This window comes from Psittacula echo, assembly GCF_963264785.1.
Source record: "Psittacula echo genome assembly, chromosome: 9".
Lineage (NCBI taxonomy): Eukaryota > Metazoa > Chordata > Aves > Psittaciformes > Psittacidae > Psittacula > Psittacula echo.
In genome coordinates this window covers 5,206,577-5,220,864 of record NC_137745.1, presented here as the reverse complement: position 1 = coordinate 5,220,864, position 14,288 = coordinate 5,206,577, and the positions used below count along the sequence as shown (strand labels likewise).

Below are 14,288 nucleotides of genomic sequence, written 5' to 3'. Positions count from 1 at the left end.
GATGTTCAAGGCATGCATTTCCATGCTGGAAAATGTTTATCAGTCTCCCTCACCTACTTCAGCACCCTTCTAATCCTATCTCACATCATCACAGCCTTAGAAAACGAAATACTTGACTACTAGAATACTACAATAGTTTATGAAAAACACTGGTCTTATAAAACAAAGAGTGAAGACTACACCTTTTCTCAGAGTCCCCAAAACATCTCAGCATAATTGGGGCTGTTCATCCTGAAGAAGAGAAGCTGTGTGGAGATTCATAGCAGCCTTCCAATATCTGAAGGGGGCCTACAAGGATGCTGGAGAGGGACTCTTTGTCAGGGACTGCAGCAATAGGACAAGGGGTGATGGGTTCAAACTGAAACAGGGGCAGTTCAGGTTAGATACAAGGAAGAAGTTCTTTACTGTGAGGGTGGTGAGGCACTGGAATGGGTTGCCCAGAGAAGTGGTAAATTCTCCATCCCTGGCAGTGTTCAAGGCCAGGTTGGACAGAGCCTTGAGTGACATGGTCTAGGGTGAGGTGTCCCTGCCCATGGCAGGGAGGTTGTAACTGGATGATCTTAAGGTCCTTTCCAACCCAAACCATTCCGTGATTCTGTGATCTCAGAAAAAGAGGACTCAAACCTCTCTCCCCAACTCCCAAAGCTGGTATTTTACATTAAACTATTTCCTAAATTTACATTAAACTATTTCCTAAATTTACATTAAACTATTTCCTAAACTAAACCTCATCCTTTCCCCTCCTAAACTACCCAAAATGCTCCACAAGACAAGCCCTGCACAATCTCCAACACAAGCAAGTCAACAATAGCCCTCAACCAGCCATGAAAAACATCCCCACGCCACATGAATAAAACATAGCCACCCCACTAACATCCAACTGAACAGAAACCATCCCCCACTACCAACAGTACCAATCCTTAACTTTCAATTCCCAATAAACCCCCCAAGAGCTACCCCCATAACAAGTACTGAAACAAGACTCACATATACTCCATAAGACACCAATGTCCCCAAACCCTGGGTAAGGGCTTAGCTGCTAAAGCAACAGAACAAACACTACTTTGCATGGCTTTGAGGACTTTGGTCTCACTTCCTTCACCCAAGCAAAGGCTCCCTGGTTCAGGAGGGATACCTGCAGCACAGCTCAACCTCCTGCTACCAAACCCAAGGACCTCTCTGCAGTACCTCACTTTTCAGGGGCATGAATGGAGTTTCCATCTGTCTATATGCTGAATCTTTACACTGAGCTAGCAAGCATTCCTACAGCACCATGCAAATCTGTGGAGTAATTCTGCCACTTATAAACTCCTGCTTACAAAACTTCTCTTTTCAATGTCCATCACCACTGCAGGACTGAACTCTCCCCTGCTTGACAGACTGAGTCAGAGAACGTTAAGAAGTATTTTAGTGTCAGATTGAGGTGGTTTTATAAATACACAAGTACTTAAAAGCCACTCAGCAGTTTTAAAGTTAATAATCAAGTCTTACCACCAAGGAGTAAGAAAAAGACAAACAAGATAAAGTAATTTTCCAGGTCCCCAGCACACAGCTGGAAGTTACTTTGCACTTTTTCTAAGGTATTTGATACCCCACAGAGTCCCACACAATCTGTACATCAGTGTTGGCTGTACTTACACATTCATACTTATGGTCAGGTGCAGGGTTAACTCCCTGGAACAGAATGGACTTTCCTGAGTCTCACCTGAAACGCAGCAGTGTGGATCTCAGTTCCATGCAGGCATGGATGGGGGAAGCATGTTCACGGATCAGCACCAGCTCTTTTTCCTGCAGGACTGTGGTTTGTGATGCTGGATCAGTCACATCAAGCCCTTTCCCACCTGTCATTGGAAGAGGCACTTGGCACTGTGCTGTGCTGTGGGCTCAGTCACTGCTATCGACTGCATCTCCATAAATATCCATTATCCTGACATTCAATTTGTGGAATTTACAAACAAAAAGACAAACGGGTATCATAAAGTATTTGTATAACGATCGTGGGGTTTATTTATGAGGGTTTTGTTTACTGTAACTCAAAGATCTGGGAGGGGAATTTGAGTCTGCCTGAAAAATATACAAGTTTTTTGTGACTGCAAAGGAAGGCGTGTGAGGAGAGAGCAACTGCTCTATGCTCATGGGAGAGGTAAGGAGTTCTTTCTTAGGGATAGAATTTAACTTTTAAGACTTCTAGCGCTGAAACAGCTGTCCTTCACCGCTTTAAAATACTACAGAAAGCAGCAATACAGCTAAAATGAGTGTACTCCTTACTGAAACAAATGGGGTTAATATGGCAATGACAGGACAGGATTTGACCTTCAAAGTCTTCTTTTTGAAGAAATGTTACCAACACGACTGAAAAGCTGAATATCAGTGTGCAACCCCCCTGAAATATCAGGCTCAGATTTCAAGACTATGTAAAGCTGCTCCCCACTCCAAACCAGGACTTTAATATCACCTAATAAAGGTCAGATCCCATGGTTTGAAGGAGTGCAGACAAACAGCAGTGTTGATGAAGCCTTTGAAGGCCCTGACGTTTCCTCACCCAGGAGCTGCTTGCTCTGCACGGCTGCCCTGGCATTCTGCAGGGCCAGCACTCACCAAAGTGAGAATGTGGACTCAGAACTGAAGGACAAAGGATGCTTAGTTTCAGCCCCAATGTGTTAGACACATTTAATCTTAGCACAGAAGTGTGAGTATAAATATTAAGCCCATGCTGGCCTCTCTGCTACACGTCAGAATTTTTCAGCATATCAAATTATTCACGCTGAAAAGCAGATGTAACTGGTTGACTCCACAAGCTCCTATCCATTTTAACTGGTTGGTTACATCCATCAAGAGTAAGAACACCAAGAGTCTTTTCTCATCTGATTTGGTTAGCTTCACCTAACACTCCGGGAGCTAGAGTCCCTGCCTGTCCCACAACAGAATCTCGTAACAATTCAAACCTGCTTCTCTCGTCCCCAAGGCCAAGAACAAAGGAGAAATAGTGCAGGCACCACCAGGAATGCTGCTTCCCAGGGCCAGAGGCCAAGCAAGGCAAAAGTCCATTCTTCAACAACATATGTAAAGCACATTCGTTAGTTTAATGAAACAACTGAAACCTCTGAGACCAGCGCACAAGATCTTGGGAAGTCTCCATACTTATCTTACACCCCACTTAGAGAGACAAGAAAAACACAATTTGCTTGTGACTCCAGTCAATCCAAGCTGATTCAAATTAAATATCTATGTAAAGTTCCGATACCAAACCCAGCCATTGCTGATGTGTACTATAAGTTTCTTTTGATTTCAGTGCCACGAGTTAAGGCAGAGCTTATCAACTTTGATCCAGAACCAGCAAAAGTACAAGTTTTATCATTATTACATGAGACATTACTTAAGTGTATGTTATCTTCAATGAAAACAGTCCCTCAGAGTAAATCTCTTACAAAATCATTTGGCTAGAAAGCTGCAGTTCTGAATCTGGAAATTAAAGCTATGAGTAGTTTCATGCAAGGAAATTCCAACAAAAGGAAAATTAATGCACATTGCAGAGGAAGAATTCTTGGATTAGAGGAAGAACTATACTAATCTTCGGCTGCTTATAGACCATAAACAAGATGTTTTATAGAAATAGCTGAAGAATTACAATAGGTCTACTTGAGCTGTAGAGAGAAACAGCCATCAACTGAAGGCTTGATGGCCAAATACTGACTGTGTTTGGCAGAGGTGTTGGGTGTGTGTAAAGCTTTCCATGCCACCAAGCAGCCAATGGATTGACTTAATACTCTTATCTGGAAGTCCTCCTCCTAGTGATCTCTCAGAATCATTACTAAAAAAAAAAATAAAGAAAGAAGACTCTTTAAACACCATTGAACAAGCTGAAAGTTTCCCATTCTGCTCGTTCAGTGCAAAAGAGCTCTTTCTCGAAAGAGTTGTAAGAAGTGACCATTATATACACTAAGCTCCACTCTCATTCAAAAGGTATGTTTTCAGTACCAAAGCTAGCCAAGGCTATCTGCTTTCACCACCCAGCTGCAGAAGATGACACACTTTTCAGGTCAGTATTTGCAGAAAATTCTGTTCTGCACTGAAGCAAGGTTTGTGTTTCTGGAATGTCACTGCATGTGCCATCTGCTAGTGGCAGGCTATAGATTCGGTATTCAGTACAATAAATTCTATGCTACAAATCACTAACAGCAAAATATAATTGTTTCCTACATCCCTGTAGGATGTCTCAATCAGAATACACTAATACAAGAAACATTTCTGATGCTTCACTTCATACAAGATGTATAACTCTGTAATATTAATCAATTTAACTTGTGCTCAGAAAATGCTTCCAGTAAGTAGCACATACAATGTCTTTCAAACCTCAGACAGAAACTAACATATAAATAGTGAGAGGTGAGAAGAAAAAGAAACTGAAGTATAGCCAGATGTTCTTGCTGCAAGAGCTCATTCATTTTCTTCTCAATTCTGTTCCCTGCATATGAGCCAGCTCCAGTCAAACTCCAGCTCCCCTGCTCCAAACACAGCTGATGTTGCTCACAGTGAATATAAGGAGGAGGTGAGTACTATTACAGCTTCATGCCAGACTGCAGCCCTCACATGGTGCTATCGAGGTTATGACTCAAAGAAATATACCAAAACATCTCAGTGACATACTAAGACCAGAATACACCATGTAAAATCAGCTTAAAATTTCTTGGACTATGTATTTCTTGGGCTATGCATGGCCATGACGTTTTAACCCGTCTGGTACTCTTCTGTCCCTTTTCAGCAGTGCTCACTGATGATCCCGTACTGAGCACTTGTCTGAGCACAGTTTATATGGGTTTTGTTAACCTGGTGACTTCCCTAGCACCACTGCAGGCAAGCCTTCCTCCTGCAGCTCTCTCAGAAGAGTTTCTCTACTTGTCTCCAGTGTCTGGTGGCCAACACTAGGCTGCAAAGTCCCTGTGCTAGTCCACCAAGCCCCCATGCTGGGCTGCAGCCATCCACTGCCACTTCAGCAACCAGGAGCTGCCACTCCAGCCCAACCTGCAGGTACCAGCATGCCCCAGAGTGCTGCTTCAGGTGGAAGGAAACAATTCCTTAATTGAGAAACCACACAATGTGCCTCCTAGAGGGCTATGGGGAGAGAAGAGGAGACAGCATCAAACAAGGAGGGGGGAAATCCACAGTGAGGTCCAGTGACAGCCAAAAACCAGAGGGAAGGTAACGGTGCAGCACAGATACGTAACACAGGAGAGAAGGTGCAAATTCTTGTTCTTGAAATAAGATTTCTACATAGTGACCTCATACAAAATAAAGCTTATCCTAAGCACTTACCTTACTTGAGACATACTCATATGCCCAATTCACCACATAAGCCCTGTGGAAAGGGGTACGACTCTGTATACAAACCTGTTCCTGTACAGTACCAGTCACTGGAGATGCCAGCAACAACTTGTCCTGTGAATGGTAGCAGTAAGGCTATAAGGTTCCCTTTGATGATGCTCATTGCTTTCGAGATGCGTATCATAGACAGGGGATGCAGCTCCCTGGCCCCCAGGCAAAGCTAAGAAAGGGAAAACCCTTCAGTGGAGGTTTGCTGCTCCTAAAGGTAGCACAATTCCTTTTTTTCCACTTATCCCTCTCAGACTCTGGCTTAGTGCCCACACCACCACTGCTTTGGGATAGCAGTTCAGGACTTTTTGGTGGCTTTGGAAGAGAATTGGTCATCTCAGGCATAGCACAGGCAGACTGGGAATAGTCAGTAAAACATAAAACCTGCTCACACATAAGGGGATCTTCATGAAATTCCAATTACTGCTGGCTTGTTACCTAAGAATCCCTAAGAGGTAGGAGAGATTGCTCACTGTGAGGCCCAGGGTAATGAAATTACAAATCCTTTCATGAGTAAGCAGATGCTAGAAAGCTATGTCTGTTTGGCCTATGTATTTGAAACTGTTCAAAAGGTTATTTATTGTCTCGTCAAATTTGAATCACACAGTACTTCTATTTGCCTTCCTCTAACAAGGAGCTGTTTTCAGGGTCATTTTTAATTCCTCAGTGATTGATTAGAATACTACAAACACTGCTGCAAAGAAGTCTCATTTCAATTCTGCCTTCTGAAAAAGTATCAATCATGCAAACGAACCCAAAAATACTCTCAGATACATGCAATAAATAACCAACAAACGCAGTCCCCTCAGGAAACCTGGCGAGCCCAGCAGCCTGAGCTTTTCAAGTGCTTCATTCATTTGTACAAGAAAACTCCCATCTTATTTCCACAGTTTGTCTCCAGCATGTTTTAATTTCATAACTGAGATCAAATGTTCTTGTTGCCCGCCATGGACAGAGCTAACTTTTCACAAACGGTGATGTTTACCTCTACAAAATAGGTACACGGGATGGGATTCCAAACATATTTTGATGCCACCATAGGTCAGATTCTCAACTCCAACAGAATTTATTATTTCAATATAAGATTTGTACTCTCTTGGTAACTAAATCTCATGAAGTTAAGGATATTTGAAAGCCCTAGCCTGTGTTCAGTGTCACTGTGGAAGACCTGTCCCATGCAAACACTGCCTTTGGGGCTTGTCCCAGCAGCACCGTGCTCCCCTGGGACAGGAAAGGACATGGACACCATAGTGCCCACCTACATTCCTCAGCCAGGTGTGAATGCTTCATCCTGCTTCACTTTCTCTTCAAACATTCTCTGCACCTCCCCTTGGTGCCAACACTTAACACAATGAATTTCCTTATAAAACACTGCTCCAGCCAGCTGCCTGAGTACCAGTCCTTGTGCTGCAGCGGAAGAGCTGCGCATAAATGCACTATCAGTGATGGGAATTCTGACTACACCACATTATCACACCAGCTGCAGAAGATGACACACTTTTCAGGTCAGTGTTTGCTTTGCAGGAAATTCTGTTCTGCACTGAAGCAAGGTTTGTGTTTCTGGAATGTCACTGCATGTGCCATGTGCTAGTGGCAGGCTGCAGATTTGGTATTCAGTATAATAAATTCTATGTTACAAACCACTGACAGCAAAATATAATTGTTTTCCTACATCCCTGTAGGATGTCTCAATCAGAATATACAAATACAAGAAACACTTCTGATGCTTCACTTGCAAAGAAAGAACAATGCTCCACATTCAGTATCTGCAGCTTTGAGAGGCACACTGACCTGAAGCCAGCTGGAAAAGCAGCAGCAGTGGTCTGACCCCCAGCAGCTCCCAAAACACAAACAGGCAAGCAGCAGTCACGCAGCAACATGTTCAGAGACCAGCTAGACTCAAACACGAACCCATGACCACTGAATCCACAGGTATGCTCCTGGGTAGGGCAAGGCTGGGTGCCCACAGTTCAGCTGCGTGCCTAGGCTGGCAGGATGCATCAGCTCTTCTGAAACATGCTCAAATTCCTCAAGTGGAACTACAGGCCTAATGCTGCTTCCACTGAAAGCAAGAGCTTTGGAAATGGAAAGTCGGGCCACATCTGGCAGTCCAGGGAATCACAGAATCAGGGAATCCCAGGTTGGAAGGGACCTCAAGGATCATCTGGTCCAACCTTTCCTGCAAAAGCACAGTCTAGAATAGATGTCCCAGCACCCTAGCAAGCTGAATATTAAGTGTCCAGTGTTGGGGAATCCACCACTTCCCTGGGGAGATTGTTCCAGTGGCTGGTTGTTCTCAGGTCTGAATGCCATTGTTGGCACAACAGAGACATCTATTTTGCAATTCTCTCCTAAAACTCTTCTTAATTTTACAGTATTTTAGACTTCCTCTATCTCAGCCTGCCTTATCTCCATTCACACTATCTTCCTCCATAATCTTACTATCTCAGAATTTTAACTACCAAAGAAACAACTGAGCACAGTCCCCAGGGGCTGGAATTCATGCTGATTCGCACTTGCAGGCCCAGAGGCTTTTCTCTCCACACCCCACTCTCCCAAGGTTTATTTTTATTCCTCAAGTTATCCTAGTTTGAGGGCTCAAAGCTGATTGCTTTCTGCTGCAGAAAGAACTGGGATGAAGTAGACAAAGTAGAATAGAGCCTGAGGTAATTTAAGGAGATGTGAAAGAACACTTCACCTGATACCAAAAAATACAACGTAATTGCAAATAGCTTGTGTTTCCGAGACACCATTCATAGCATCCTCCCACCTGCAGTGCATGTTATGGTGGCAGAAGGAGTGATGAAGGGTGGGTGTGCTCAGGGAAGACCTCACTGCAGGTCTGCTTCATGGAGCTCATTTCCTGATTGTCCTCAGCTCAGAAATTCAAGGTCATCTTCCTTCATGAGCCTCAGTATTAGCAATCATGCAGTAGATGGGCTGTTTGAAACCCCAACTACATCCTTACAAGTTAGAGAGCCTCCTAGTACCTCCTACCTGATCAGGATTCACATGCCATAAATGCCATTCTCTCATCCACTGCTCTCAGCTTGCAAATTGGTGAGAGCAGCTGGAGAGCAATTATCCTTATCTCTAAAAACAACCAGGATAAACTCACCCACAACTGGGGATTGGTTTAAGTGGAAAAGTACCTCCATTCCGAAACACAAAGGTTCCAAGCTAGACAAATTCCTATCCAGTCTGCCAAACCCAGAATACAAAATATAACCCATTCACAACAAGGCTCTTTGCAACCTGAGTTACATTGATCCAGGAAACAGTACTCCATTGGCAGAGCATGAGGAAATGGGAAAAAAGTGGGAAAATCATAACAAAATTGACAGTAAGATCTTTAAATACGTTTTATCCAACCCTCCCCTGCTCAGGGCATTTTTAGGATGAGAAAATATGGAAACTTAAACTCCCTGTGTTTGCTACTCTTGCAGTAAGTGACAGGGTAAGATCAATGTTTGGAAAGAGACTGTATAAAGAGGATATTCTCCATCAATCTCAACCCTTCCCTTGGTTAAAGTACTTAATTTATACTTTCTCAGCAGAACAAGTACCTCTGCTTTACACTTACAGCTCCTTTAGGAATGGAGCAATTAGCATTTGCCACAGAAACTGCAATAGATCTGTATGTTCCTGAAGAAAGTTGCTCTTCAACCCGGGTAAGGCAAGTATTCAGGATATACGACAACTGCACTCACACATGGCGTAACAGCTCAATGTTTCCTCTGCAGGGGAGTGCTATGGGCTGGCACTGAGCACAGTGTGCTGGAAACCCCCAGCAGCCACAGCCACCCCTGTCAGAGGCAGGAAAGCATCCACTGGGATCACCCAGCCCTGCAGAGCTGGTGCTGTGCGTCCCACCTTACGAACAGAGAAACCAGCTCCCCAAAGTCACCCCCTTACCAGTGGGTTTGCAACAGAGCCCATTTCTATGATGGCAGCAGCTCCCTGGTGCTGTGAGTGCTTCTGCTGCCCCAGATCATCACCAGAGAGGGCCTGGTCCCACACAGCACCCAGAGAATCACTGTGAGGGTGCTGAGGCGCTGGCACAGGGTGCCCAGAGAAGCTGTGGCTGCCCCATCCCTGGCAGTGTTCAAGGCCAGGCTGGACACAGGGGCTTGGAGCAACCTGCTCTAGTGGAAGGTGTCCCTGCCCGTGGCAGGGGTTGGAACTGGATGGGCTTTAAGGTCCATTCCAACCCAAACCAGGCTGGGATTCCATGAAAACAGATGGTTCCAGAAAAGCTCAGAGCAGCCAAATAAGGAGAGGGGAAAAAATGTCCCCAAACAAATGGCACCTCACTGAAGTCCATGAGTGAAGATGCTAAATGGATTATCTGAGCCGGCTGATGCAAAATACAGTGCAGTATAACATCTGGTTGCACATGCTTGTGTCTAACGACAGCAGCTTTTCAGATGCAGTTATTGCTGTCCCTGGGGTGGCCTCAGCAGGACACAGACTCTTCCAGGGACCAGATCAGGGCTCAGTGGGAAGTGAACCAGCATGGGTCATACTGAAACACAGGGGAAAGCAAAGTGCAAAAGGAGAATCAAAACTCAGTTAACCTTTCCTAAGCACCAAAGTCCTCCACATTGTTTCCACCATTAGATTACATACGAGCCATTAGAGATTTGGGAGATGAAAACTCAGCTACATATAAAACCAAAGTGAGATATATAAAATATAAGTAATGAAGCCAAGTTTTTAACCAAAGGCATCAGGGATCCAGCCACAGTTGAGTTCTTCTGCCAGGATACAGCTAATAGGAAGAACAAATGCAATAGCCATCTAGCTTGGGCTGAATTTTTAGTGAATTCCTGTGAAGCCTTCTATACGTTTCATAGAATCCGAGAATTCCAGACTGGTTTGGGCTGAAGGGCCCTTAAAGCTCATCCAGTTCCAACCCCCTGCCACGGGCAGGGACACCTTCCACTAGAGCAGGTTGCTCCAAGCCCCATCCAACCTGGGCTCAGACAGTTTTCTTAATTCTGGAGAACTATTACAAAATCCCACCAAACTGGAATGATCCTGCTGCCACTAACGTGTATCTGAGTGACTCTAGAACAAATGTAAGAGAAGAGCTTTGTGCTTAAGCTGCACAGTAATACTGCAGATTAACTCAGTGTATCACATAGGCTGATGCTTTTTGCCACTTGCATTTGAACTGGGCAAATGAAGGTGTTATGGACAGACCCTCTTATCCAAGTTACACAAACAGGAATGCTGCAATCAGTTCACTACACCCCCAGTATAATCAGCCATTCACTCCTGTTTGATTCACCTTTCACATAACAAAAATGAGCTAGAAATAAATACAACAGGCATCCATGAAGAGAAGGTAGCACAGAAGTAAGGCTTGGAGCACAAGAACTATCTATTAAATCATTTTTGAAAGTCTACACTTCCTAATGGCATCTCAGTGGACAGTGTGTGTGAGGTTCTTCAAGCAAGGCTGGTTTGCAGAGCATCGTTTTGGTGAAATCCAGAAGTCAAGTTACCTCACTAACTGAGGGAAGTATTTACAACAAAAACAGAAGTGGAAGTGACAGAAAAAGGCCACCATCTCCAATCACGGACCTGGCACATCTTTTGTGTGGTAAACAGTCATGAGGTGCTGTTTGTGTTGGACCTAGAGTCCCAGCTCCAAATCTGCTCTCCTCCTATCTCCCTTAAACTTCTTGAGTAGATGGACTAGGCAGCTCAAGATGTTGAAGGGCAACCTCGATAACCTGGGAAGAAGTATCACTGTCTAGGGAGTAATCAGTATTCTCTACTCAGACTGCAAGCACTATACATCTGAGTCTCAGGAGACCATTTTGTGTCACTTCTTGGAAAAGGAGATATTACTCTTGATTTGATGAAAAATGAATTGGAAATATGAGCTGCATATGTACTAATTTCTAGCAATGAAGTGTGCATTCATTACAGTAATGAGCATTGCATAAAGCATATAATCAACACCTACTGCAGATGTCAAGAGGAATGCAGAGGCACAGAGGAAATACGTACAGTTGATCATAAACACCGTAAACTTCCAGCCCTCAAAAAACATAAGGCAAGAGGCAGTCCTTTTTCGCCCTACTAATCCTCCGGGGTATTTGAGTGTATCTATCAAGTTCTTGTACTAACCAGCTTAGACAGACTTTCAACCGTGGGATAAATATTACAAGAAGTGCTGTCAATATTCCTGTAGTGGAAGCACAACGTACCACTTCCTCCCCAGCAAAAGATAAAAGCTACAAATGTCATTACATTCAGTTGTAATTGGAGGATCCAAGCAGATAACTGATTAAATCCTGGTGTGTAGAGTTAAGATCTTTCTCCAACATCACATTAGAAATTAAAAGCAAGTAATGGAAAGAAAAGGTTGGAGTTCAACAAATCATCATAAAGTCCAAATACCAGAAAACACCATCCACGGTCTGTGAAATCAAATCAAGACAGGCAATAGTGAAACAGGATCTATTATGTCAAATGAAACACAAACCATCCTCTGACAGAGATCAAAGAAGGTAACTGGTTTCATGCCCGTGAAGAGCAATAAGGAGAAAAGAACAGTGGATATGCACCAACATTATTATGAGTAAGTGTTCTCTAGGCATCTACACTGGAAGCAGTTCTTACCTTCTGGTAACCTGGGGTTAGTGTGAATAGAGTTGGGGTCCCCGTGCTCCTCAGGATGGTAACGATAAAGCGTCTGTGACTGCTTTTGGGATGACTGACTACGGTCTTCCTTTAGAGCAACAGGAGGAGAGGTTGTGGCACTGAACTTTACCTTGGGGAAATCATTTCCCTCCTGTGTTTCATGGGAAGATTTTGATGCGCTTGGCTCTGTCAAATTCACCTCTTTCAAGCCTAGATACAGGCTGTTCCCTAGGTCATCTTTTCTGGCATGCTTTTTCATTTTAGAGTGTGAGGCTTTTTCTTGATCTTGCTTCTCTTTGTCGCCTTGCTTTCCCTTTGGTTTCCTCTCCAATTCCTCCATGTGCTTGGGTGTCTCAGTGGTGGCTCTTGTGTGCTCTGGAGGAGCACTGGTGGTTACTGGTGTTCCCTTATGTGTCACTTGCTGAAGCGATGCTGCAGTGGTGCGGGGCACCCTCTTTCGCTCACTTCTCTCTGTGGCACTGCGAACTTCAGAGGGGGCCCTGGGCACTGGTGTGGTGAGCAGTGCAGCCGGTTCCTCGGTGTGTGGGTCAGCCGGAGCCAAAGCTGGAGGAGCAATGCTGGCTGGTAGGTAGTCATAATCCTCACTCTGCTCCTGGCTGATGCTCTCTTGCTCTAGGTGGGATGAGTAACTCCTGTATTTTTTTGGAGACTCCACCTGGGCGTTGTCTCCTTCTGGTGCCTCTTGGTCATAGCTGTATGGATCGTCATAGTGCCTCTCGGGCTCGCTGTCTTCAGCATCTATTGGACTTGCAGTGTTCAGGGCAAATGTGTTACAGTCTGGAAGCTGGTAGCACATCAGCTCACCACCAGCGTTCGGGCAATGGCAAACCTTGCAGGGGGGCATGTGGAAGGTGTGCCCCGCTACGTACTTCTGACCCTCGTGGAGACAGCCTATTCTCCCACATTGAGGACACCCATCTGCTGGCACCACCGCATCGATGCAGTTGGGGGGCAGCTCTGGGCACAGCATGAACTGGCAGCTGATCTTGCCTCCTCCCTTGGGGCATGAGCACTCAGTACTTCCGAAGTCCACAAAGTAAGATTGCCCCTCAGGTACCTTGCCATTGATGAAGCCCACATTGACACAGTCATAGTACTGGTAGCCTTCACACGTGCAGCCATGCTGCAGGCACGTGGCACAGCACTCGCCAGGCTCCAGCACATCCTCGATGCAGTTGTCCAGGGGTTGGCACTCCGCAGCTGTGCAATCTCTCTGGGCATGGGAAATGCTGCTCCACAGCAGCACAAGAAAGAAGGCATTCAAACAGTTCTGCTGCCAGCTCTGGTACCTATCCATAGTCTTCCTAAACAAACACAGCTCCAGTCCAAACTTGCACATTTAATGTTTTGGGTTTTTTTTTCCTAGAAGGCTGTAGATTTAGCTCCGAATCTGCAGTGTTTTCCTGAATTACCTTGTCTCATAGATCCTAGAGTTATGAAAGAAAACTCTGTTAAAGACTATACTCAGCACATATCCTGTTAAACATTAGAGGTCTTTAAAAGTTGGGACAAAATCCAACATCTGGAAACCTAAGTACAAAATTAATCATAATGTCTTCCAAGCATCATAGGCACTAAGTCTGGAGTTGCGTGCTTCCCCTTCGCTCCCATTTTGAAACAGAAAAAGAAAAAGAAAAAGAAAAAGAAAAAGAAAAAGAAAAAGAAAAAGAAAAAGAAAAAGAAAAAGAAAAAGAAAAAAGGTTTTGACTGTTCTCTTTTGAATCTGTTCACAAAATGTAGATATTTTCAATAAAAAGAACGCTTTTATACTTCAATGCCTTTTTGTTAATCTTTCTAGTTAAAGAGAGAGATTTTTGTGGCAGATAAGAAGTAAACACACAGTTGTTCCTCTGCAGATGTAAGTTTAAGATAATTATTTTTTCTGGTTTAATTACAAAGACCCAAATCATAAAGATCTTTCTCAGACAAAACTTAGCCTTGAGACGTGAGAATTTATCTGTACACATGTTAACTCAAAAGAGGAGGAGGTTTTTTCCTGCCTCTTTCCCCCACTTTCCAATCTTTTGCTTTTCAGGCTGCAGCACTAACAGCTAATTTTTTTTGCTCTAGCTGTGCTAAAATAGAACTTCTTTGTATATTGCGGTTACTGTGCGGTTAAGCATCATATTAGCTATCCTGTAATACAGATTAGAGGCCGGATCCTCAGCTCACAGAAGCTGGCACAGCTCCACAGCAGGCCTGTAGCTACAGAGGGATCAACTCTGACTTCACTCGAGTTA

The 14,288-nt window shown here is 44.2% G+C and overlaps 1 protein-coding gene across 1 annotated transcript in view; it reads right to left on the bottom strand.

The window, feature by feature from the left end:
- FBLN2 (fibulin 2) overlaps positions 1-14,075 on the bottom strand; it is a gene marked incomplete at its 3' end in the record, with an annotated part of 74,790 nt that extends 60,715 nt beyond the window's left edge. The window contains exon 1 of the mRNA XM_080625676.1: positions 12,007-14,075. Coding sequence (XP_080481802.1) covers positions 12,007-13,387 — 1,381 coding nt within the window. The 5' untranslated portion in view covers positions 13,388-14,075. The remainder of the gene's footprint in view (positions 1-12,006) is intronic.
- Positions 14,076-14,288: the final 213 nt, after the last annotated feature.